Here is a 26,362-nt window from a genome sequence, read left to right on the forward strand (position 1 = left end):
TAATAATTGTTTTTAAAAAAAAAAGTAATGCAAGATGACATCATGCCGAGCAGCGACTTGATAGTCTGCACCGTGGCAGTCTTCAGTGCCAACAGCCACTACACTTTCCCCAGCATGGCCGTTAACCTCTACTCTGAGGGGGACGCTAGGCAGAAGACCATGTTGAGTCTGGGTCCTAGGAACAGTGCATTTTGTGATGGTGTCAAGCAGGACTTCGGAAAATTGATGGAGAACCCGAGATCCGTCAGCAGCTGGACGGTAGCCTCCGTGTGTCCGACGGTTACCTCTCGGGAACTGGTCCGGATGAGCCAGTCGTTGAGGTACAGGTACACGTGTATCCCCTGTAGACGCAGATGGGCCGCTACAAAGCGTAGGAACTTTCGGTGCTTCCTGTGAATGGGGACGTGGAAGTAGGCATCCTCCAGGTCCAGCAACGTCAAGAAGTCTCCATCTTCCAGTTGGCGAGCACGTACTGCAACGTGACAATCCTGAATTTCTGGGACTTGAGATACTTGAGACGTTGCAGGTCCAGAATGGGTCGCCAACCCCCGTTTTTTTTTTTAACCAAAAAGTATCTGGAGTAGACTCCGGAGCACCGGAGTAGTCGTGGAACCAGCTCTATAACCCCCTTTCGCAGCATGGCCCGTACCTCCTCCAAGAGCTGAGGGATATACTGCTCAAGCCGGGCCACCAAAGGGATCCGTGGACACTTGTGCTGAAACTCCAGGGTATGTCCGTGGGCGAGAGCGTCCAGCACCCATCCGTCAGTGGAGATCTTCACTCGCTGATAGGATTCATCATCAGGCCTCCCACCGGGGTGCATGGGTGGGGGCCCGACATCTTGGCCAGTTCAGTCCTGCTTCAACACCCGCGGTTCCACCTTAGGGCGACAACGGCACTGACCACCTCCACCATAGGCCTTGGAGCAGCCTCTGTAGGCCTCCTGGATTATGGACTGGGAGGGATGATGGTGCGATGAGGAGAAAACTTTTGTCGATCTGTCCGACTTTCCTCTGGAGGCACGAAAGGAAGAGCAGTGCTGTTGGAGAGTGCCCAGGCCACGGGCCGTCTCTGTATCCACCTTGATGGCTGTGATGCTTGAGCTAAAACATGGCGCTGATGCGCAGTGCATTCTGGGGGCACTCAGAGCCATAATGGATATTTATTCCACGCCTCAGTGAAAACTGCACTTGCTTTGCTAAAAAACATGCTTTCAAGGTTATTCATTGCTGAGCCTGGTATGCAGGCCTCAGTCAAGGACACTGTGCTGGAAAAGCTGCTGGGATTCACAGGTGCCGGCTGGTACCCGATAAGAAGGTAATTTCTGTGCTAAGGTTGAAGATGAGTTATGGAATTGTTTTCCGTGGGGCTTTAGAAGAGGGAAGCTTTGCTCCTTGGGGTTACTGTCAGTTGGCCCAGCCGGCAACCAACGGTCACTCATCAATACGCAAGCGCTAATGCCAAAAGGTTTGAGAAATTGCCATCCCTTTTTGAGGAGGGCATATATGCGGAGCTCTGGAAAGGTCAGGTGGAAAAAACACAAAGACCTCAGTCGGAGGGGGGACACCTTGTTTCGACCTTCCTGTGAGCTGGTGTGCTCTCGGCCTGGCTGTTACTGGGGTCTTCCAGCCGCTTCTGGCAAGATGAGGGATTCAGTTATGCCCATGGTGATGTATTTTCTTTAATTCTCTATCTTTTCTGTGATTTATTTCTGTGTTATCACTTATTGCTGCTTAACTATGAATAAATAGCCGTATAAGTGCTCATTATCCGCTAAATGCGTGTCTGGCTGTGAGTTATTGTTCCATCTACCTGCGTATTTGCTCTGCTCTGCAAATGTACTGGTGATAAATAACTGTCCGTGCACTCTTGGCGAGAAATACAATGGCCTGCAAGGACTCGTCAACTGCTTTCCCAAAGAGGTTATCTCTGTCGAAGGGCATGTCTAGCACCCTCGTCTGGACCTACTGGCGGAAATTCGTGGCCTTCAGCCAGCCTCGACAACAGAGGCAGACACCATTCCCCATCTGCCAGAAACCTGTGTCAGCGATGTCCAGTGCCACTGTGATGGCATGGTCTGAAGTCACCTCTCCCTCTTGGAAGAGGGCAACTGCCTCCATCCTCTTGTCGTCGGGTAGGAACTCCAGAAGAAGACCCAGCTTGTACCACAGTTCCCTGTTGTCCCTGGCCAGGAACGTCAGTGCATTGGCCGCCTTGATGATAGACACTGCGGTGTAAATAACCGTTCTCCCCATGGCGTCCAACATCTTCCCCTTGCTGTCCGGAGGGACTGAAAATGACGAAGAAGGGTTTGACGATCTCTTCCTCGCGCTTGCCGAAACCACTGAGTCTGGCAACGGTTGCGACTGCAGACACCTGGTTGCGGACTCCGGCACCCAGTACTTTTTCTCCAGTGTATCCCGCTTGGCCGGGACTGTGCAAGGATTCTTCAAGAGGGCCGGGCCTGCCTCCCGCACGCCGTCCAAGAGGGGTATCGCCATGATGGTATTCCTCTTGGCCTCGCGCCTCTGGTATAGGAAACTTTCCTTCTTGGTTTCCTCAGGCGTATGCTGGAAATGCTCAGAAGCTTTCTACGACCATGGAGTTAAACAACCCCACCTCATCTGGATGGGACGCCCTCAGCTGCAGAGATCCGCCCGTCATGATGATATCGTCGTCCGTCGTCACTGTGCCTGTGTCCGTCCCTGTGTACACCTGATGCGGATATGGAGGTTGATACAGGGGCGTCGGATGGTGCTTCCTCTTTTTAGCCAGAGGCTGATTCGGGGCACAGGGGGCAGTGCCTGCGGCATCCTCTTCTGGATTTCTGACACCAACGTGTGTAGGGTCGAAAGGATGTCCAGGGATACATCTCTTGGGTGAGCTGGCGTGGCCGGAACACTAGGCCTCTCGCCGCCATCAGCGTTGCCGCCCTCATGCTTCTCCACGTCCTCACAGACCGTGTGCAGGGACTCCAGGTTATCGTCGTCCATGGATGAAAATTCCATGGCCTGGGTCTTTATCGCCCCACCCCCCTTTTTGCACCGCGAGGGGTCGGGCCGGGTTCAGAGATGGCATCCTTTTCTCTGGTGTGCCAGCAGGCTTTGCCACAGCCCCAGCTGAGGCCTCCCGCCTCGGAGGCAGGGACACCATGGGCGCAGTAGGGACTACCTTCACAGGGCCTTTGAGAGAGCAGCCGCCATCAGCTCAATCGTTGACGAAGATTTCTCTTGCACTGCACTCTTGCACTGCCTGGGCCTTCTTGTACAGGTCATTCACCTTTTCCTCCTTTTCCTCCATCCTGGGCTTTTCCTGCTTCTACTGCAGCTTAGCTGGGTTGGACCCTTTCCTCTTTGAGGAGGAGCTCGATCGCTGCTGGCGATGGAGGCAGATGGTGACGTTGAGCATGGCCTGTCCATCGAGGGACACGCTTGCGAGGCAACCCCGGCGGAACCGGACTCACAGTGCTTGGCCTTGTCTTAGACCCCCACGGATGGGGTGCCCTCAAAAGATTTAGGGCCCGCTCCTCAGACAGGCCTGTCCCAGGTGAGGCATGACCCTGCTTGTGGCACGGGGCAGAGGCCTTGGCGTTTAGCCATGCCGCCATTCTACTGTGTTTTTTTTTAAACTCTGTTTATTTGGTTTACCAAGAAAACAACAAAAACAAACAAAGGCATTTATCCTGAAAACACATCAGCATTATCAGCAAAGTGAGGCAATGCAGGCCTAACAGGTAATATTGCATCCGCGGAACAGGTAGTAAATGGCAGTTCTGGTTACATCTCCTAACTTCCGTTTATAGGGGGGGGGGTGATAGGGAGAGCAAGGGGGGGGAGGTAGGACGGAGGTGTGTCTCAGTAAGCGTCTAGCCATTTCCCCCATATCTTCAAATTTTCGGGGGCAGCCCCACGCGTTGTAGATGCGGCGTTCCAGAGATGCGCACCTACTCAGTTCATTGGTCCAGCAGTTCAGACACACCGGGTCCGCCGAGTCCCAACCTGCAGCAATAAGTGCCATCTTGGGGTCTTTGGGGATTGGCGTTCCCAATATGGTGGAGATCGTGTCCATGCACTTACCCCAGACTTGTAACACCTGACAGTCCCAAATCATATGAAAGAAGGTGGCCGTCTCTCGTTTGCATCGGGTATATGTCGCATCTCCGGTGTCGCCCCACCTGGCCATGGCGGTATGAGAGTAGTATGAGCGGTGAAGTATTCTGAGTTGTATCAGTCTAAGTTTGGCCTCGATGCCTATCTCCCGGGGAGACATTGTGCGTCTGACCTGTCCTCAGGCTCCAGAGGCCCCAGGTCCCTTTCCCATCTTTCTTTCAGCTTACCTAGTTCTTTGGCGCCAAAGGAGTTAAAGGCCAGGTAAAGTGTGGAGGTGACCTTGGAGAGGATGCGTTGCGGGAGAACATTGGTTTCTATGGGAGAGCAGGGAGGTATGGTAGTGGTGTCTGGGAATTGGGTGCGTATAGCATGGGCAAGCTGTGCGTATCGAAACCGGTCCATAGGTGCCAAACCGTATTTGTCTTGCAGGGTATCAAAGCTTAGTAGTCGTCCCTCTTGAATCACATGGGCTAGTGTAGTTATCCCTCTACTTTCCCAGTTCCCAAAACATTGCATTTTCCATATTTCTGGCAGATGTGCATTGTGCCATATGGGTTGGGCAAGTGTTGGTGTTGCTTTCCAGCCAACGAGTTTATATGTGTCCCTCCAGGCATGCCGGATGTGACGTGTCATTCTTGGTATTCTCGGGAATTGGTTGTTGGTGGCATATAAGACCAGTAGGGGCGGGACTGGGAGCATAGTCTCCATTTCAATGCGGACGTGCGTTAGGGTGGGGTCTGCGTGTAGCCAATCATTCACCACCCCAATCTGCGTTGTTAGGTAGTATGTGCGTATGCAGGGTAGTCCAATGCCTCCCTCCCACACTGATCGCTGGAGTGTGGTGAGGGCGATTCTGGGTTGCTTCCCTCCTCAGAGCAGCGTGCAGAGGTTCCCATCAATGAGTGAAAAGGTTTCATGGGGGATGGGAAGCCGAGCGTTTGAGAGTGTAAAGGAGTCTAGGTAGTGTCATCACTTTAAACAGGGCCGCCTACCCATTAATGATAGGGGGAGCGATTGCCAGTGGGATACGTCCCTGTTGAACTTGTCTAGTACGGGTTGCAGGTTGAGTTGGAGAAAACCGTCCAGGGTCGGGCCAATGCGTATGCCAAGGTATTTAAACTCCCGGATGCAAACGTGGTAGGGGCAGGACTCGGGAATAGCATCTTCGCCGCCTTGGATCGGAAAGTAAATGGTTTTGGAGACGTTTACTTTTAGGCCGGCGAAGGCTTGGTATTCTTTAAGGATGGAGGATACAATCGGGCATGAGGTGGCCGGGATACTAAGATATATAAGGAGGTTGTCTGCATACAACGAGAGCTGAACCAGTTTTTGTTTGATCGAAGTTCGATTGCAAGTGGCTCGATGGCAAGCAGGAATAGGAGTGGGGGGAGGGGGCATCCCTGTCTGGTGCCTCGGCCCAGGGGGAATGATCTGGCGGAGTTGCCATTCACCCTCACAGTGGCCTCTGGAGATACATAAATGAGTCTAACCCATGAAATGAAGCTTCACCCAAAGTTAATTCGGGCCATTATTTCCCATAGGGCCTCCCATCCCACGGAATCGAACGCCTTCTCAAAGTCCACTGCCAGGAGGGCCAGCGGACCCGATATCTCCAAGGCTCTATCGAGGGCGAGTTGGATCCTTCGTAGATTCATGCGGGTAGATTTGTTAGGCATAAAGCCGCATTGATCCGGATGGACGATCGTCTCCATCACCCTGAGCAGTCGGTTAGCAAGTACCCTGGCAAGGACTTTGGCTTCCCCACTGATCAGCGAGACAGGGCGGTAGGAAGCACACTCTTCCGGGGGCTTTACGGTTTTATGTATGACCACAATACTTGCCCTTCTGAGGTCCGGGGGGAGAGCGCCCAGTTCTTTACTGCGAAGAACCATTTGATGCATATGCCCCATTAGTGTTCCGCCTAGGTGCTTCCAGGTCTCTGTAGGGAACCCGTTGGGGCCTGGGTATTTCCCTGGTTGGAGCTGAGCTAGCGTTTCTTGAACTTCGTTTTCAGTGATTTCAGTGTCTAGGAGTTCCGTTTGTTGAGCGGACATTTTCGGGATCTCAATCCGGTCTAGGAAGATGGAAGGCATCGATGTGGGATTCCCGGTTAGTGGAGTGTAGAGTTTCTCGTAATAGGCGGCAAATGTTTCGGCTATGGCCGAGTCTTCAGTGAGCAGCTCTCCCTCCGGGGATCAGATGGCTCGCACATGTCCTTTAGTTTGCTCACGTCCCTCCAACCAGGCGAGGGTTTTATTTGCCTCGTCTCCTTTCTCATAAATTTGACTCCAGACTAGCCAGTGGGCTGCCTGTGCATTATCCTGGGCTATATTACTGAGGGTTTCTTGCGCAGTCACTAGGGCTTCCTTTGCGCTTTGGGTGCCGTGTGTAAGAAGGTGTCTCTCGCACTCCAAAACTTTCTTTTCGGCGTCCACGATCTGTTGGGCGTGTCGCTTTCGGTAGGCCGATACCGCAGAGATGGCTTCCCTGCGGAGGACAGTTTTGTATACTTCCCATAGCACAATCGGACACTCTACTGCTCCTTCATTTAGTTCAAAGTATTCCGCAGTCTTTTTCTCAAGCTCTTCAGCAATTTCTGGAAGCTGCAAGTGATATGTGTTCAGTCGCCAGTTGACGTCCGGGCGCTGACAAGCGTTTTCCATAGTTACGAGGAGCGGTCGGAAATACCTCTTGCTAGGAACTCCGCAGATAGAAGCCTGTGGGATGTATTGCAGGGGATGAAGGTGTAGTCAATCCAGAGAGTGTTTTATGCACACTGGAGAAAAGGAGAATCCAGCCATGCCCTCGTGCAGTGAGCGCCAGGTGTCCGCCAGTCCCAGTGTCTCGGCAAACATGTGAAGAGCTGTTGGGGCAGATTGGGTGCCTGCTCTTTTGTGGGACCTGTCAGCCATGACGTCCATAACTTTGTTGAAGTCCCCCCTATAGCCCATACATTGGCGTCCTCTAGAAGCATGTTCTGCAGTTCGCCCAGTAGTTCCTTCGTAAGTGTGGGAGGGGCATAGACCGCGACGAGACCCCACTTTTCGCTCCAGATATCTGCCAGCAGTATCACGAATCGGCCCCTAGGGTCGGTCCGTATTTTCTTCACCTGTGCCCCTGGCTCCTTTTGTGAACCTGGCTTGGTAAGTATGCGAGTAGTTGAATCTTTTAAAGAAACAGTTTCCGGTTCCAATCAGTTGTGTTTTCGTGAGGAATGCTATGCCTGCTATGCCATGCTATGCCTGCGGAGTATCGATTGAGATATTGGAGCACCAGTCTTCATTTCACGCTGGACCCCAGGCCATTGACATTCCAGGTCAGTAAGGATATCTTATTTGTGTTTATTTCAGCTGCGTGGGCCCCAATGTAGGGCATCACGAAGGATCTGCTGTCTCATTGGTCTCCAGGGTAGTATGTAGTATTTTGATGAATTTAGACTGACTTGTCTTCTGTCCGGATCTCTCCGTGCCCCTGGAAGCGTAGTGTAGCCCTGGGGTACCCAGGTGTATCTTTTGTATGGAATCTTCCCAGGGATGCCATATGACAGTGTACCATGTGCTGGGGCGTTGCGGGTCTTGCGGGCCCAACACGTGGGCATTTTGTGTTTCATGCGCCAGTGGGAATGAGCATCTTGCCTTCTTATGCTGTGTTTCAGGTTGCCAAAACCTGTCAAACCCTCCCCTACTGTGTACTCCCCCGCCCCCCCAACTGGGAGCACCTGTCGCCCAAACATTGAACTTTTAACTATAAAACTTCTGCGGAGTCACCCGGACTGCACTGTCTAGAGGGTGGCGGCCGCTAGGGTAGAGTTTCCATAGTGTTGCGTTGCGGAACTGTTTCTGTGATGCCCAGGCCTCATCCGTTCTCTATAGTGTTTTTGGTGGGACGCTGTGACGTCTCGATTTCCGGGTCCACCGGAGTTAAGGATGGCGAGCGCTGTCCAGACTTGGGTTTCCGTGCGAACGGTCCTGAGGGCGAGCGTCGGGCTTCAGGCCCATTGAGGATCTGCGTTTCAAGCCATTCCCATGCTTCTTTGGGGTTGTGAAATAGGTGGGTAGTGCCCTCATGATGGACCTTGAGCACTGCCGGGAAGAAGAGAGCATACTTGATTGACAGGGATTGAAGTCTCTTCTTGACCGAGTCGAATGACTGGCGGCCTTTTGTACCTCCTTAGTATAATCCGGATAGAACCCCACTCTATATCCATTGTATGTAATTGGGACCGATGCCTGTGCCATCTGGAGGATAGCGTCTCGATAATTCAGGAGGCGTGCAATTATTGTTCTAGGCGAGGCTCCAGGGGTGGGCTGCCCAGTGGTCACCCTGTGTGCTCTTTCAACGGAGAAGAAATTCTACAGTTTTTTGGGGGCGAAGATGTGAGCCAGCCTGTCTTCTAAGAAGAGTTCAATGCTAGGGCCCTCCTTTTTTTCCGGAATCCTGAGAATCCTGAGGTTGTTGTGACGCGCCCTTCCCTCACTGTCTTCGGTGCGGTATTCAAGTTGGTTGACTTTCTGGGAGAGTACAGCCAGTTGCTGTTCCAGTTGGCGAACATGGTCTTCTGTATCCGATACTCTTTGTTCCGCTTCACCGACTCTAGACAATAAGTTGCGAAGATCTTGGCGCAGGAGGGACACCTCTGCAGAGACCCCACCAATTTTGAATTCCAGCGATGTTCTTGAGTCCCCAATTGCTTTCATTAAGTCGCTCAGGGAGACCTCTTACCTGGTTTCCTCTTCCTCTAGGGTCTGTATCTCCAGACGGGAAGGGGCCCCTACTGTATAGACTCCATTTTACTTTGTAGGGTTTGCCTCTTAGCTTGTCCTCGCCCATGGTGGAGTCGGTGATCCTCGGGAGGCGATGAGTCCAGGTAGGTCGTGTTGGCGTCCCGAAGGGGGTTATCGGAGTTCCCCTGTAGTTGTTGGTTCCCAGGCGCCCTTGCCTGAATTAATCCAGTGAAATTTGGGGTTTACCCCAATGTGTGGTCTCGCTCTGAGTTTTCTCCCCCCTGTGGAGTGCTTGCCCAGCACTTTGTACGTAGGGTCGATGCCCAAGACTTGAGGGACTGTGATTAGTACGTCGTGGGTCTCCATCCCCCCAGCGGCCGTGTCTCACAGGTGATGCTCCACTGCCTGCTCTCAGGGCCCCTGGTCAGCCACGCAGTGCGCGAGGGGAAGTTGCTGGCATCGTCGCAGGCTCAGGGTGCTTATGATGGTTGGGGGAAGGGAGCACCCCCAGTCACCGCTATTCCGTTCCCCCCACCAGTAGACTATCTCTGTCCCACAGATTTTTTAGAGGGGGTATGCCGCTTCCGCTATGCGGGTCCCGTGGGACCAGTGAACTGTCTGATCGTGCGTAGGGTTGTGGGGGAAAGGGGGGGGGCCCACCTCCCCTGCACGTACGTTGTTGGTGCTGTGTCCGTTTATGGCGTACACTTCGCTGTTAGGGGAGCGCGTCACCGCATTCTCTTTTTCGTGCCGCGTCTCAACCCCGGATGCTGCAATCTCGCTGATTGGGGGGGCAAGGAGGGACAGGCACCTCCCAGTTCAGCTTCCCGATGCGTGTCCTGTCTTGCCCGCTTTTTGAGTGCTGGGTCAGGCAGCACAGTGCGGGCTCTTCATGTTTTCGGCGTCCCGCCGTCCACCGGACACCATGATGCGGGTGTCTGCCCTCTGTATGGTCCAGGCTGTTCTTCCCCGCAGGAAGGGATCGCGGTCACCCCAGGCGCGGGGTCCACCGCCAAGAGAAGGTGATGTTGGTGGGGGTCCCTTGGCCGTGCAGGATGTTGTCGGCTGCCGTGCCCGCGACCCGGGCACTCGTCTGGCTTTCATGTCGGGAATCAGGCAGGGCGGAAGGATCCCGGGCAGCGGTCCGGCAGTGTCGGCGGGGTGCCGTCGTCCTCTGTCTCTGTTTCGCCCTCTCTCCGGGGCCTCAAGCACCGCAGCAGCCCGGAGGGGGAGGGGCGGATCAGCCGCACTCGACCGCCCAGCAATGGCGGCAAGTCACACGCAGGCAGGCACAAGGTCGATACCAGTGTTCCCGGGTCCGATTTTCCCCCAGGTTGCAGCAGTTACTGCACTAGTCAGTCCGCCACAGTTTCGGTGCATTTCGAGGCGAGATGGATTCTAGGAAACGGTATGTTTACAGGATATTTTGTTGCTGCCGCCGGGAGCCAATGCAGTTAGCTCCTCATGCGCGGCTCACGCATGCGCAGACTCCCATTCTACTGTGTTGATCCTTCATCGTTGTTTTGGAGAAGCCGAGGCAGAGCTCGCACTCTCCTTCTTTGTGGTCCGGTTGAAGGCAGTAGAGGCATTGAAGGTGTTTGTCCTCCACAAACACATACTGTATTCCGCATCTGGTGCAGAGTTTGAAAAGGGACCATCCTTCCTTCTTCTCCTGCATCATGGTCAGAGGTGCAGGGTAGGCCCCATGGCCTTCTGGAAACTTCGAAGAAACTTTGACGATCCTCGCCCTTGAGGGGCGCTGAAATTCACCGACAAATGGATCCCCGCTGTGGGCAGATGGAGAGAAGAGCACAGAGGCTCTTATAGAGAAAAATGGAAACTTTATCCTTCGAAAAATGAAAAAACAAAGAAGTAGCTCATGGAGGAAAACTAGAGGACTCCCAACACTTGAAAGTGCAGTAGAAATCTGAAGATGGCTTCCAGAGGAGGGGCTTAGGGAGAGGACTGTCATTGGCTGGGGGTGCATGACCCAGAGTACAATTATTAGTTTAGAGGAGAAATACAGTTTGTAAGTGAAAGTGAAACTGTTTCTTTTACAGAGGATTCCCGGCCTGATGATGAATTTTCAGGAGTATGTGAATCCATGCCAGACCCCATGCTGGAGAAACTATATTTTGATTATGAGCATACTTTTTACACAGTAGAATCCCAATAAGTGCCATCTGATTTTATGTAGCATCCCTTTAATAGGTCATAGGAATCCACCTCAATTGTTTTGAATTAATTGTTACCTCTATTTTTTTACTTAACCAATGTAATCAGTCGTGTTGTATCTTGTTTTTGTGTTCTGCATGGAATACTACTTTATTGACTTGAACAGGACACCCTACTTTCACTCACAGTGAAAATTAATCTAGTAACGATTCTGGAGTGCTGAATGTTCCCAGAGATTGATGTGCCAATCACCAATAGGGCAAACTGCAAGAAACTCAGTACAACATTGATCATAATATGTAGTATGTTCTTAGAACAATATTACTAATACAGGGTATATGGTTGGATGCAGAAAAGTATTTTATGTTAAGAACTACTTATGTTACTAATCATTACCTCGTGTGACAGCATCTAAAGCGCAACCAGATCCTGTTGCTCCTCCACCTATCACAAGCACATCGAATTCTTTTGTATTTTCAAGTGTCATAAGCTGAGCTTCTCTTGATGGAAGTTCATTGATAACAAAGTGTTTTACTGGCTCGGCTGCTTCAACATATGCTACAGTGATCTAGAAATAAAAATAAAATCATGAATTCATTAATTTGCTTAAACCTTTGGAAGTGCATTTTAGAACCTAAAAGCAGCAAACAAAGTATGTACATATTTCTCAATCATGCCAATTGTTTACCTCTTGTGAGGATGAATGTATCAATAGATACTGGTAGGGAACAGATTAGACAGAAAGGGTGGGAGTTTTGCTCGTTAGTCCAAGAACCACCAACATTAACACAATATTGGAGTCAGGAAAACACTTTTTCAACTAAGAAAGTCACAAAATAGGGGGGCCCATTGAGGTGGACTGGGGAATAGTAGGGGGACGGGTGGAGTGGAAGCCATCAGCTACTTAATGTCCTGACAGTAGTCTATAGGGGATCCCAAGAGCTCCCCCGTATTAACCCCTGCCGCTTCAGTACAGGTCACACCATTGCCTCATGTGAAAAAGCAAAAGGGTGAGCCAGAGAGATTCAAGTCTGATGAGTGAGGTGGGAGAGTGCTCCCTAAATTCTTGTGGAAAGAAACCCTGAGGAAATCAGGTCCAGGAAGGTTCTGTTAGTGGATCACTGAGCATGGGAAATCTGCCAGTAGTGCAAGGCCACGCCCATGGACTCATGCATGGGGGGAAGCTCTGAGAAGAGGACAACTCAGGTGCAGAGCCCAGTGAGAAATACATTGCAACAGTGGGAAACTGTAATAAAGAGCATATATGCAATGGGTGCTAGGCTGTTCACTACAGAGCAAACTTTCCTGCACACATTTTTGTGCAAACGATGGTGTGCTCTGCTGCCATTATACCACTGCCTGGATCCTAATAGCGGACTGGCTTTTAAGACCTCAGGCCACAGGAGCCCAAGCATGGGCTTAATACAATTATTAAATATTAAATAATGCACAAGGCCAAATTATGGGATGCATTAGTAATGGACGAACCTACTATGAAAATAGAAGTCAGAATGCTTGAACAGGCAGGCTCAACAGCCTACTCAGTCATTCCTTTCTTTCCTTCTGCCTCCACCCCGGTTTCCTTTAATACCCAATATGACAGCTTAAGGACCAGCAACAACCCATCTGTTCCTTATGAAAAATCTTCCAGCAGTAGTAAAAATTGGTCATGTCTAGTGGATACACAAGCTTCAGCTAAACATAAAAAACCTCAGAATTTCTTCATGTTCCATGCTCAGATGAAGTTAAACATGGCGTGGGTATTGGAGGTCACCCTATACCTCACTCTTTGTCCAAGCTTTGACTGTTCGACTAGACCCAATCTATGAAGACCTTGCTTTCCTGCTAAGCCCTTCTGCACATATAAACCTCCTGGGGCTAAATCTGCTGTGTAAAATGGGATGTGGCATTTATTTCTATCCAGATGGCATTTATTTGGATGTAACCGCAAATAGGAAGTTGGAGTTCATGGGTGTGTTGCAAGACCCATCTCCTCTGATAGACGAACCATGGAACAGCCCTCACTTGCTGCAATATGGACTTCTGGACCAGGGTCCCTGTGAGAAACCTGAAGGTGTCTCAACCGCTAGTCCCCAGGGATCTGACATCCAGGTGGCCAAGACACAGCCCGCGCTTTTGGATCCAGTTCCTGGGGGGTGGACCAGTGCGGGAGAATCACCCGGCTGAGGGGTTTTCAGGGAGTGGGAGTGGGACACCGGATGGCAAGATGCAGTATCCCCTTACCCTTCCCTGTAAAACCTTTACCCCATCCTACCAGGTAGGATATTTGGGAACTCAACCCCCCACCCCCTTCCCAACACAAACACTTCCTCACAGACAGCTCACTTTGAGAGAAAATGGACTAACATCTGAGCCGTATACCTAACATGTCCCAATACAATGGGCAGGCAGGGTCAGGCAATTACTGACGATCAGACCTGACTTCCATTACACTTCCCCACACAGATAAAAGGCTGAGCACGAGAGCACATTCTGAGCAAGGCAGAGCACATGAGGAAGCAGCAGTTCCAAGATGACAGTTTAATACAAGGCGAAAGACGGCAAAACCAAAGGCAATCGCAAGGCGGGAAGTGCCCTTGACCTTTTCAATGAGAGACTGTTCCTTTCATGAACCTACGAGAATAGGAAACTTAAGACCAGGAATCAATGCTGGAGAATCCTGCAGTGTGTGTCGGAGGTACCCGGAGCTCTCCCGCCTCGATAGTCAAGGTGGGGAGAATCGATTGTCACTGTGGTACTGTTCTTGGCTCCTACAACAAAACAGCACCAGTGAAGTCAGCACAGTCGGTGAGTAGAGGCTGATACCAGACTGGTCTGTGTTGAAGCTAAGGTTGCAAGCAGCAACATCGTATAATGAAAACTGAAGCAAAGAGTGTATGAATCGTATGTGGTATTCGATGTGAGCAAAATTAAACAGATGAGTGATTGAACTTTGAAGCCAAGATACAATACTTTAGACGGAGTGGTCCAGCACCACATGTGTGCTCATTCGAAGGTCTCTGTTAGGTATCCAAATGAAAGGTGGCAAAAGCAAAAGAGTGATAAAGAATTGTGAAATCGAAGTGGTCCTGCAACAGGTCAAGCAAAACCCTGAGTACATTCAAAAGTCTTTGATGTTAATAGCATAAAGAAAGATTTTTTTTAAAAACATTTTTTATTATTTTATAACAACACACCAAACAATACAATAACTGAGACTTCCATATTCAGGTCTAACAAGGTAACATTACAAACTATGTTCTTCAGTCCCGCACCCTCCCACCCCCCCCCCCCAACTTGAGCCATAATGTCCGTATCATCAGCCTGTACATCCTCAGGTGGGTCTATTGTCCTCATCTCATCCGTATCATCATCTCTGTGATCGGGCTTGGAAGGGCCCACCATGGTGGCCACCAGTTGCCTCCATTCGATAAGGGGTCCTACATCTTCCTCACCACCCCTGCTGATCACTTCGAACCAAACAGCCGTTTCAGCCTCGGCCCACTTCAAGAGGTCAGCCCACCACAACTCCATCCTGGGCCTATGAGCTGCCTTCCAGCACATTGCAATCCTCTTTTTGGCCAGGATGTATGCCAGGTCCTTCATCTTGCTAATGTGCCTCAGATGACGTGGTCTGGGGAAACCTCCTAGCATGCATGCCCAGGCCGACTCCACCTCCAGCGTAATGCCTTTTTCCGCCAGGCGTGTCTTTAGTTCAGACAAAAATCTGCCCACCTCCGGACAAGCCCAGAACATATGTAACATCCCGGCTTCCTCCTCCCCGCACCTGGGGCATCTCTGAATCGTCTGGCCCCCAAATTTAGCAATCTTACTGGGGGTCAAATATGCCCTATGTGTAACGTATAATTGGATCTGTTGGAGCCTCGCATTTCGGGACAATTTCTTGTGGTATCTTTAGGCTCTATCCCACAACCCATCCGACATAGGCTCACCCACCTCTTCCTCCCAGAGCTGTCTCAAAAGGGACAATTCCTTCCCCACCTTAGACCCCAGTAACTCATAAATGTGGGATATCTCGTGCCCACCCTCCGAAATGTCATATCATCTCCATGGTGGCATCCGGTTGTTCCGTGAGCACCACCGCCGGCCATTTTTCCCGCACCCGCTTAACTATCCTGGAGTAGGTTATATGCTGCCCTCTGTGCACCCCGGTGTCCTCCACCAATTTCTGGAATTCTAGCGGCTCTCCGTCTTGCCATATGTCTCCCAGAGTGGCCACGCCCATTGGTTCCCAGTATCTAAGGACCCCTTGTATCAATTGGGGATCCTCTCTACATAGCGCCGCCAGCAGCACCTGCATAGAAAACGGAGCCGGATATCCCACCATCTGCCATGCTCTGTGCTAAACCTCCCAACCAAGCACCAACAGCTGTGCCATCTCTAGTACCTTAGGCTTGGACAGCCACACCACCTCTCTGAGGCAGTAGGGAGCCGGTTCCATGCACAACAGCCTAGTTTCCGCTGTTTCTTCCTCAGACAGCCACCTGGCCACATATTGCAATTGTCCTGCTAGATAGTAGACCTCAAAATTCGGCAGGTTTATTGTCCCCCTATCACATGAATTCTGTAATTCCCAAAGAGCCACCCTGTTCCTGGAGTTATGCCATTTAAAGCCTCTGCACAAGCTGTGGAGACCAGCGCAGCGCCTAGGGATCACATGCAGAATATTTACAAAGAAATGTAACAGTCTGGGTAGGACCACCATCATGATTAGAGCTGCTCTCCCCATCATGGCCAGGGGCAGTCTGGACCAGAATCCCATGCTATTTTTGATACCTTCCCCTGCCTTCACCGTGTTTTGTTTATGTTCTTCTACTGTCGTATGGTATATGTCGATTCCGAGATACCAGAACGACTCAGTTCGCCAGGGTATTGGCAACACCGGCAAACCCCCTGGCGGGACATGTCTGTATCTCCCCAAAGAGAACATGCTAGATTTCTTGGGGTTTACCGCTATGCCGGAAAGGGCAGCATACCGTTCCATCACCTCCAGGATGTATTGTGTATTCTCTTCTGGGAAGCGCAGGTACAAAAGCATGTCGTCAGCGTATAATGAAATGAGATGCGGACCACCCGCGGTGCATATCCCAATTTCCCCGTATTGTTGTCCAAGACAGACAGCCAATGGCTCTAGCGCCAATATGTACAACATGGGCGACCAGGGGCAACCCTGTCTGGTGCCCCTGCTAAATTGCCTTTTGTCTGAGATCATGGAACCATTTTTAACCCTGGCAATTGGGGAGCTGTATTCCATTTTAACCCGCCTAAGGTACCCGTGACCCATTCCATAGGCTTCTAAAGTCGCCAACAACCAGGGCCACCTTACTGAGTCAAAAGACGTGACTGCGTCAAGCGAGACGATCGCCAGCTCATCCAGATCCTCCTCTGTCTGATCAATAATGTGATGCAGTCTCCTGTGGTTATCAGTTATATTCCTACCAGGGACGTAGCGTGTCTGGTCAGGATGTATCAGTTTGCCAATGACGCGCTTAAGCCTGTTAGCCAGCACTGCCGTAAGGATTTTGCTATCCTGATTGAGCACTGATAGGGGTCTGTATGACCAACAGTCTGTGCTCGGCTTGCCTGGCTTTAAAAGTGGAATGATCACTGCCTCTCGTTGGGACTCTGGCAACCTGCCCTGCTCATACGCCTCATTAAACATTGCCAGCAACGAGGCAAGCAGCTCTTGTTTGTAGGTTTTGTAAAATTCACTCGGTAGCCCATCTGACCCCGGAGCCTTACAAGTGGGCAGGTGACGAATCACTAACTCAAGCTCTTCTATTGTGATTGGGGCATCTAGGTCTGCCCGTTCTAAGTCGTCTAAGGTAGGTAGGCCTATGTATCCTAGCGTGTCCCGGATTTACTTGTCTCCAGCTCCGCCTGGGTCCTCATAGAGCCCTTTGTAGTATCCCAGGAACTCGCCATTTACTTCTTCCTGGGTGTCCAGGATCCAACCTCCCTCCCCTCTAATTTCTAAGATCGCGGGCCTTGGTGCCTCGCTCTTATATAGCCAGGCCAGCAACTTTCCAGGTTTATCTCCCCCTGCATGCTGTCTCTCCACATATTTCTTATAGCTTAATTTACATAACCTGTCCCAATGTTCACAACTAGCTTGTTGAAGCTGTCTCGTCGTGACTCTGTCCTCCCCAGAAGTGCCTCCCCTACGCATAATGTCTTCCAGCTCCTCCTCCGTTCCCCGCAGCTCTTGTTCTATGCCCCCCTGGAGCCCTCTGGATTTTGACATAGCCGCCCCCCGCACCACCACCTTAAATGCCTCCCACACAGTTCCCATAGATCGAACACTGCCAGTATTAATCTCAAAATACTCTGTGATCTCCTACCTTAAATCCTCCCGGAATCCCGAGTCCTGCAGAGCCTCGGCTCTGAGCTTCCACATCGGGATCCGTGTTCTAAGGGGTTGATGTTGCCACTCCAGGACCAAAGGGCAGTGGTCCGAGAGCAACCTGGCCTTATATTCCGCGCCTCTCATCCCACTTATCAGATCGGCAGCAACAAACATGTAGTCCAGTCTCGTGTGCAGATCATGTGGTGCCGCATAGTGTGAGTATTGCCTATCTGTTAGGTGCATCTGCCTCCAAATATCCACTAGATCAAAGTCTCTCAAGAGGGCCTGTAAAATCTTTGCAGCCAGGGTGGGTTTTTATAGCTTGCTGTCTGATCTGTCCACCTTGGGATCCAGTACACAATCAAAGTCTCCACCCCATAGGATCCCGCCACCCAGTAGGGGGCTAATTTTACCGTACAGGGTCCGAAAGTAGGCCGCTGTATCTTGGTTGGGGACATATAAGTTTACAATACTCACTTCCTGGTTTTCTAGCATCCCCTTTACAACAATCAATCTGCCTTCTGGGTCCCCTATGGACTGAAGCATCTGGAATGGTACGTGGGGTGCTATCCAGGTGATAACTCCTCTTGCATATGCCGAGTATGTGGCACCCACAACGCTCCCCCTCCACTTCCTCTTGACCACCTCCAACTTCTGCCTGGTAAGATGGGTCTCCTGCAATAAAGCTATGTCAACCCTCATCCTTTTCAGGTACATCATAACTTTATTGCGCTTCAAGTAACTATTGAGGCCCCTAACGTTCCAGGTGACCACTCTAAGGCACCCCGACGCCATAGATGCGATATCCTGCTCTCCCCCTCCATCCTCCCTCCCGCCTGATAAGATTCCCGTATTGGCTCATCACCCACCCGCCCCCAATAAACTCCCCCCCCTTCCTTTCCCCAACAACAAACCCCCACACACCACCCTTCCCCACCCCGCACACCCCCAACCCCCACAAATGCCCAGTTCCATCCCTGGATCTCAGGCAACCACGCTTCTGGTACTGTCTCGGTGTGCCGAGGGCAGAAACCCAGCAGGGTGTCACCGGTCTACCGGTAACCTAACTAAACTACTCTAAATGGGGGTATGAGAACTAGCTCTGCAAGGCTCCCTAACTAGGTTAAAAGTCTCAGTGCTCACGTATCATGTCCCAATCCAACCTGATCATGCTAGCCCGTAAGCTACATCTATTACAAAGATCATGTCCCACAGTGTTAGGCTGCAGCACCCATTAGTGCCCCCTTCATAGATTACTTATCTCTTCCTTCTCCTTCTCCCATCTGGATGCCCGCCTCCTGGGGGCAGCTCTGCATGTCGAGCCACCCCATAGCTTCTACCAGGGTTTTGAAAAACAAGGTTCTGTTTTTATAGAACACCTTCAGCTTCGCCGGGTAGAGCAGCATGTACTTGTAGCCTGCTTCACGCAATTTTCTTTTTACAGTCCCAAAGTTCATGCGGCTATGTTGTACCAACAGGGTATAGTCTGGGTATGCGGTTATATTTGCTGTTCCTCTTTGTATTGTTCCACCCTTACGGAAATGTTCCAGGATTCTTTCTCGGTCCAGATAGTTCAGGATCTTGCCGATCACTGGTCTAGGGGGGGTGCCTGGCGGCGGCTTCCTCATTAGAGCTCTGTGCGCCCTTTCCACCGCGAACCGCGGGAACAAGACTCCTCCCATTATCTCCTGTAGCAGCATAGATTCAATGAACTCTGTAGGGCTGGATCCCTCGGCCCCCTCCGGCAAGCCAACAATGCAGATGTTATTCCTTCGGGCACGTCCCTCCGCCCTGCATTCGAGATTACCCACGTGTTGCACTAGGGCGTCCAGGTCTGCTTTATGTGTTGCATAGTCCGCTGTGTTCGGGCCCAACTCTCTTTCTCCAGGTTCTCTTTGCGCTCTGCCAGCGACCTGACATCTTGTCGGAGAATGTTCACTTCCTCCTGCACTGCCCCTACTTTCAGTTCCAGTGCTGCTTTCAATTCAGTCATAGCCAGACCCAGTTTGGTCTCCCAGGCTACTTTCAGATCTGCGATCGCCGTAAGGACCTCCTGATTGGTGCCCATGGTGACTGCGCTCCCAGCGGGGGTTTTATCCTTGCTCCTGGCTCCTTCCGGGCCCAGCGGTGTTCTGGCGTACTCTTCCAGCTTGGGCTGCTTGCTCTTCATTCTTAGTGGTTTGCTGGACATGTCGTCGTGCCAAAGAGTTGTGGGCAAGCCTCCGCTCTCTCCAGCCCCAGACGGGAGGAAACTGATGTTGGACGCTGAGCCCTGGCGAGCCGCGCTGGGGGTGTCCGGGAGCCAATTATTAGCCACCAGGGTGGATTGTGCCCTCCCACGTATCAATGTGGCTACAGTCCGATCTTTGCCAGTACGCACCCGCACTGTGGGCCAACCGGTCTAGGCTCCGTGTGTCACACAGGCTGCGGACTCAAGCAGGTCCACCATCTCGTCACATGTGTCTCTGATGTATCCATTTCCTTATACACACTCCCCCGATTCGTTTGCACTGGGTATGTGCTGCTGTTTGAAGCACTTGACTTCGGGATTCAATCCATGCCTATAGTCCCAGCTGCCTCCTCTTTTATTCTGGGCCTGTCATCATTAAGCCCATCTGCTGGCCAATATTCTCTCACCTCCACCATAGAGTGGGGACAAGTGTGTACTTTGTTATGGTGCTTCCAGACTTGTTCATATGGGGGAAAGCTAGCCGTTCACAGAGTCATCAGGCCTCCTCACTGGTCTGCTGGAGTACAGCTTCTAGGGCTTGTCGGTCCGCTATCAAAGAAAGTTGATGACAAAGTAGATGAAGTTGGTCCGAGCCCGGCAGAGGGAGATCAGCTGACAGCTTTTGGTTAAAGCAAGTTTTTTGTTAAAAGTTAAATTGGAAATTGAAATCGATCTGAGTCCGGCAGAGGGAGACTGATTGAATATTGTGTTGAAAAGGATCTGAGCCCAGCTGAGGGGGATCCAAGGTGAATAGTGAATCACCTGAGAAATTGAGTACTTGTGAAATCCTAAGAGGAAAAGAACTTATTGTTTGTATGTTGCATCAGGCCCTCTGAAAAGAGAGACTTTGAAAAGCAAAGAGACCTGGGCACGGAAGGCCCTGGTGCTAAGGACTGAACTGTATCCTCATGCTAGAGAAACGAGAAACTCTACTAAACTCGAGTGTACTGCCTTGTCCCGTGCTGAAAATGTGGGGAAGGGAGGCCAACGGCCTGGACATTCTGACATATCATTTTGTGAACACTTCTTTCTTTTTTCCACACTATTTGTATTTAGAGGTAAGGCTTGGTAATAGGTTTATTAGTATAGGCCCTTTTATTTTGACAAGACACCAGTAGGACTGCGTTATTATTATTTGATGGTCGTAGCTTTCTCCCATCTGTAGAATTAGGATCAGACAAGCATTTTTCAAACCCTTTTTGAAGTTCAATAAACACCCCTGAACTGTGGTCACTTGTGTCTGTCTTACTGTTGATACCATGCCTTCCTTACGGTCCCCCACAATTATGGTCCACTCAAATGAGATAGCTGGTGGCTGTGGTACACATTTAACTATTCAGGTGATTTTAGAACCTGTGTACAATATTCCGAACCCAGCCAAACAGCTTCCCGTTGTCCTACAATATGCCAATACAAAAACCTGCATTGAATCACTGCTTCAACAGGGGTTTATTTTACAGACCTGAAGCTTTTGGTATACCCGACTCTTCCAATAAAAAAAAAACCTGGAGAACGAACTTGCCATTTTGTGCTGAGAATGCAGCTGTTTTGCCTGTCCTTCCCACCATCCTGAATAAGGCAACCCTTTTTTCATCGATAGCTGCAGAAACATCTAAACTCAGAGTGGTAGATCTGTGCTTAACAGTTCTTTCAGTAAATATACACCCTGATAGAAAATGTTAGCTTGCCATTACATATAAAGCTTTACAGTACATATTCAAATGGGTCGCAAAGGGATTTGCAGAGAGCTGAACCGTTTTTTCCTCCCAGATTTTGTAAAGATATCTAAACTCTTTCTTGTTTAGATGATGGTCTGCTTTGGAAAACTGTGTTAAGTAATTTTTAGTATCTCCTTTGCTAGAAGTATGCCAGCAGGATTGTTAACTGCACTTCCTCTGAAGTGTCATAAAGCCCTAAGAATAGTCTCCAACTGTGTCAAATGTGAGGCCATTACTTGGAGCACAACATCACAGGCCCAAACTCGAAGTCATCCTCCAAATCCGCAAACATGTGACACACAAGTGAATGAGAGGGTCTTTAGAAGTGTCAGAATGCTTAACAAAATGGATGTTGGGTTACAGATTTATTGTGCTTTAAAGCCTTTACCTTATATTCAACATTGAAACCTCTACTCTGGTCCCCTGATGATGCATTCACTAAAATCAAACAAGCTATATCAAAAGCCTTGGCTATAGATCTTCGCAATTATCCAAAACCTTTTCCCTCTATTGTGATGAATTAAATGGTATTGTTCTAGGAGTTCTGATCCAATTGCTCAGTGACAAGCACCACCCGACTGCCTACTATAGCTCATCATTGGACCCTCTAGTGCAGGACTGCCACCCAGTCTCTGATCCATCGCCGCTACTGCCTAAATAGTAGAGAAGGCAGATGCCCTGGTCTAAGGACAAACAGTGAGTATTGCAGTGTCCCACAATGTTACTACTTTACTCCTAAAAGGAGAAACTACACATTTCTAATCCCCACTTGAACAAGTGTGAGAAACTGTTACTTTTTACTGCTAATTTGAATATATCTCATAGTTCTATCCTATACCTATCTTCCCGGCTCACTAAACCCACTGATAGCGAGCCACATGACTGTCTAATGGTTACATAACAACTCCAAACTCCCTGATCTCAACAATGTAGTGTTACAAAACCCCAATTTAATTTAGCTTAAAGCCGAATATGAAACTTGCACAAAGTAGGAAGTATTAGAATCATATTGCATGCCTAACGCCCGATATTCCCAGGTTGCAGAATTTACTGCTCTTACATGTGCCTGTATTCTAGTAAAGGATACATCTGCCGCTATTTATACTAACTCCCGTTAGGTCCATGGTGTTATGCTTGATTTTGATATATTGTAAAAGCAGCAAGGTTTCCTTACCTCAGCTGGTACCCCTACATTTAATAGGTAACAGTTATTTGCACTACTTGATGCCTTATTGTTGCATTCTGCTATCACTGTAGTAAAATGCAAAGCTCATAAGTCATCTGTCTCTGACAATGCAAAAGGAAATGCTATGGGTGATGACGTAGCGCGGGCTGCAGCTCTCTGAGGCCCTTTGGATGCCTAAGCATTTTGTTATCCGTGTTTCAGCAGCGCAGCCCCCGATTGTGCTGCTCTCTCTAGTTCAGCTGTATTGCAGGATTTCACAGGATTTAGCTCTTGAACAAGAGAAGGCATAATGGTCTCACAAAGGATGTAAGCTGCACGCAGACACTCTACTATATGGTGCAGACCCACTGGTTGCTTGGTAGTGCCTACAGCACGATAACCCTACCTTGTCCGACAGACCCCACTCAAAAGCCCAAACGGTGAAAGGCAGGTACGACTGCTCTTGTTAAGCGTGACTGGTTTCCTCTTTATATTTCCACTGTAGATCATTATGATTGTAGAAAATGTTCAATTCCTTTGCTTACAACATTGGACAATCTGTCAAAATGTTGCCCACCGCACACCCAACCCCAGAAGGGCCACTCTTGAATGTATAGGTAAACTTTGCACATATTTCTGAAAGCCTGTCATACCAATATGTTCCGATCATAGTAGACACCTTTTCTGGCTAGGTAGAAGCTTATTTATAGGAAAGCAGATGTCACCATCATAAGAAAGAAACTTTTAACAGCATGTATTCCCTGCTTCAGTCTCCCTGTTTCCAAGCTAATTAACAATCTAGCTGGCGACCACGGCATACATTTCACAATTCAGGTGATTTAAAGATATCTGCAAAGTATAGAATGTTAATCCACCATTCTGCAGATCACCATCAATCTAGTGATTGGAAATGCTGCAAATGAGATTGTCAAAGATGAGTCTGGGGGATGGCCTGATGCATTGTTGCATGCATTCCACCATATGCAAAATAATGCAAACAAGTCAAATGGATTATAAACACATTAAATTGTGAAAGGGTACCTCACTTGCAGAGCCTCTACCCCCAAACCCCCCAATAACTCTGTGTAGAGTGAACCTGCATTTTGAAGATGAAAGTATCTTGAATTAGTTTAAGTCCTTGATAAAGGCTGTCCAATCTCTGTATTTCCAGATGAAAGAGGTTCTTCCTGAAGTTCCTAACGATTCCTGCCATTTGCTTGTGTGTGTTGACCTATCTACACCTGTGCTCACCAGTGGTAGTTGGCCCTACAAGCAGGATGGAAAGGGCCTTTCCAAATGTTACTGACCACCAACACTGCAGCCAAGTGTCGAGGACATTCATCATGAAGTCATGCTTCTGAGTGCAAGAAGGAGTTGCCGATGCCTGAGGCTCCAGCACCACTGACATCTCCAGAATCCACATCGCTCCCAAAGCCTGTTCAAGCGGCTGCTTCTCACCAGCCACCGGCACCTAGAGCAGTTTCACCACTGAGTCAAGCTACATCGACTGCATCTCCTCATCCAGTTGTTTACCAGCTATCAGAATCAGCTCAAGCACCAACTCAGATTTTAATGACACCTCCAGTAACTTCACTTTCAGCTGAAGAGTTGAAGACCAGCACCCTCCTGCTCAAAGAGCACAGATAAAAGCCTCAGAAAAGGCAAAACCTCTGTCCTCATCTTGGGAGGTAATTAGCTTGCAGCTCTGCTGTGAGTATGAATAAAAGATGATTGCACACACAGCACATATAGGCCCTGCATGCAAAACAGATGAGGACGAAAAGGCTGCAAAAAGTAGAATGACTGCCAAAAAACTCCTGCGCTCTTGTTGTATCATGCATCTCTACAATTTTATTATGACCTTGTTTTTTCTGACTATCGAAATAAATCCTTCTTCTGGGTTTTCTTGTGCAATTTTCTATAATGAAGGTTGATTGCACGTCTCCTGCACCCTTACTGGTGCCTCCTGATGACTACCTCAATCTATGGGCACCATTAATATTCTTTATATTGGTGGGAGCTTATTTTGTCTGTATTACCTTTGGCGCACTATGAGGAACTGTTGATGATCCAAGAATTGTTTGAAACGTTTATCATATAACTGAACAATGACTGTGGAACTGACTACACATTATGGCTTTCCTTCATCTCACTCTTACGTTTCTAGTATGAATTGTCTGAGGGTGCAGTAGTGAGAGATCGAAACAGGTGGCATTTTTGTTGCTACAGATGTTTATTAAAGTATTTTTTAAAAACAATTTCTATTAATTTTTCCAAACAAAAACAGACAAAAAACAGTGAACCTCAATCATAACTTTCAAGTATTATAGACAGCATCATGATATGTCCACTGCTTCCCCATTACCCCGCCCTCCCTATCCTGAGCCTGCTCCATCTCACCACCTACCGCCTCAATATCTGGGGGTACTCCCCCTTCCATATCCCCCAGGGAATCATCATCTTCTAGACAGGTCTGGGCAGGCTCATTTTATTAAAGTATATATAGGGTTGGGGAAAGGCTTCGCTAGCCCCAACGCCAAGAGGGATTTTCCTGCCTCAACATAAATCGTACAATGGTCTGTCAGGGTGTCAAAAATAGAGAATTGTCCACCATTGTGTCAAAACCCTTACTCTAGACCTGACACTAACAACTTAACCAAAAGGTGCAAAGTAATGTTATCATAGAAGATCCTTCACAGTTATTTTCAACAGTTCCGAACACAAAGTTCCAAATGGTACAAAAACAAAAAGTTACAATGGAGGTCAAGAGAATGGCTTCCTTCTCTTGACTTTGCCACAATGTTTACAATCCTAGAGGTTGTCTCCCTTTCCCAGGTTTATCTTCCTTTTACAAAGCCAACCAGGTTCATTCTTCTCCCCAGTAGTGTGACTACAAAACAGAAGTTACAACTATTGTTCTTATATGGGTGTGAGTCCCACACTTGCGTAGCAAATACAGTTTTCTTCCCAGGTAGACTTGGTGTACTCTCCTGCCAAGTACTAACATCTGCCACAACTGTCCTTTACTTAGGTGAGAGCCCCAGACTAACCTGGCTTTATTAGTTCTCCTTCTAGGTAGCCTTGGTGTACTCTCCTGCCAAGTAATACCTATTGCAGATCCAACCTGGTTCACTTTCTCCCAGGTATAGTGACTATGACTAAGAACAACTGTGGTATCCCCCTTTCTCTTCCTCTTTCTTGGTAGCCTTGGTTTACTCTCCTGCCAAGCACTACCATATACGACCAAAGATGTAACAGCTTCTTTGCTATCACTTTCAGGATTCCAGACCCCAGGTTCAGGATATTCTTCCTCCTTCCTCACTTGCCACCATCTTTTCTCCTTCTCAGGGTCCCAGACCCTACGTTAAGGGTGGTATTCCCCCTTTTCTCTTGCCACAACATCATTCACACATCAGGGTCCCAGACCCTAAGAACAGGGTGTTTCTTTCCCCCATTTCTCTTGCCACAACTTCTTCCTCTCCCTAGCGATTGCCTACCCATTTGCATACCTGTGGATTTGGCTTGTGAGGGTGTTCGCTCTGTCCCAGCTTCCTCTGTGCACCGCAGAACTTGCGCTGCTTGGAAGGTGCTGGCGCGGCTTGGTCTGTGGCAGCTCCACAGCACTGGCCTTCCTTTAGGAGGTTGTGTTGCTACCGACACCTCAGGATCGCCTGCCGTCTTCGTCCGCCAGCCTGCTGTCCCAGCCAGTCACTCAGGACCGGCTCCGGAGCCCTTGACCGCGACTTGGGCATCTCAGCTTCCTTCCCAGGGGGAGCGAACGCCGTCCTCTTGCTCGTGGCTCCTCCCGGGAGGACTGGTCTCTGTTTGGAGTTTTTCCTTGCTTTTCATTTGTAAATCAGGTTTGACCAACTTG

General features: G+C 49.5%; 1 protein-coding gene across 11 annotated transcripts in view; it reads right to left on the reverse strand.

Annotated features, from left to right (window-relative positions):
* GPD2 (glycerol-3-phosphate dehydrogenase 2) overlaps positions 1-26,362 on the reverse strand; it is a 2,458,594-nt gene that overhangs the window by 1,768,818 nt on the left and 663,414 nt on the right. For 10 of the 11 annotated variants that reach the window (XM_069616409.1, XM_069616412.1, XM_069616410.1 and 7 more), the window contains one exon: positions 11,405-11,576. The exons of the other annotated variant lie outside the window; for it this stretch is intronic. In XM_069616409.1, coding sequence (XP_069472510.1) covers positions 11,405-11,576 — 172 coding nt within the window. The remainder of the gene's footprint in view (positions 1-11,404; positions 11,577-26,362) is intronic. 11 annotated transcript variants of the gene reach the window in all.

The sequence above is a fragment of the Ambystoma mexicanum genome, chromosome 9 (genome assembly GCF_040938575.1).
Source record: "Ambystoma mexicanum isolate Mex_15411 chromosome 9, UKY_AmexF1_1, whole genome shotgun sequence".
NCBI lineage: Eukaryota > Metazoa > Chordata > Amphibia > Caudata > Ambystomatidae > Ambystoma > Ambystoma mexicanum.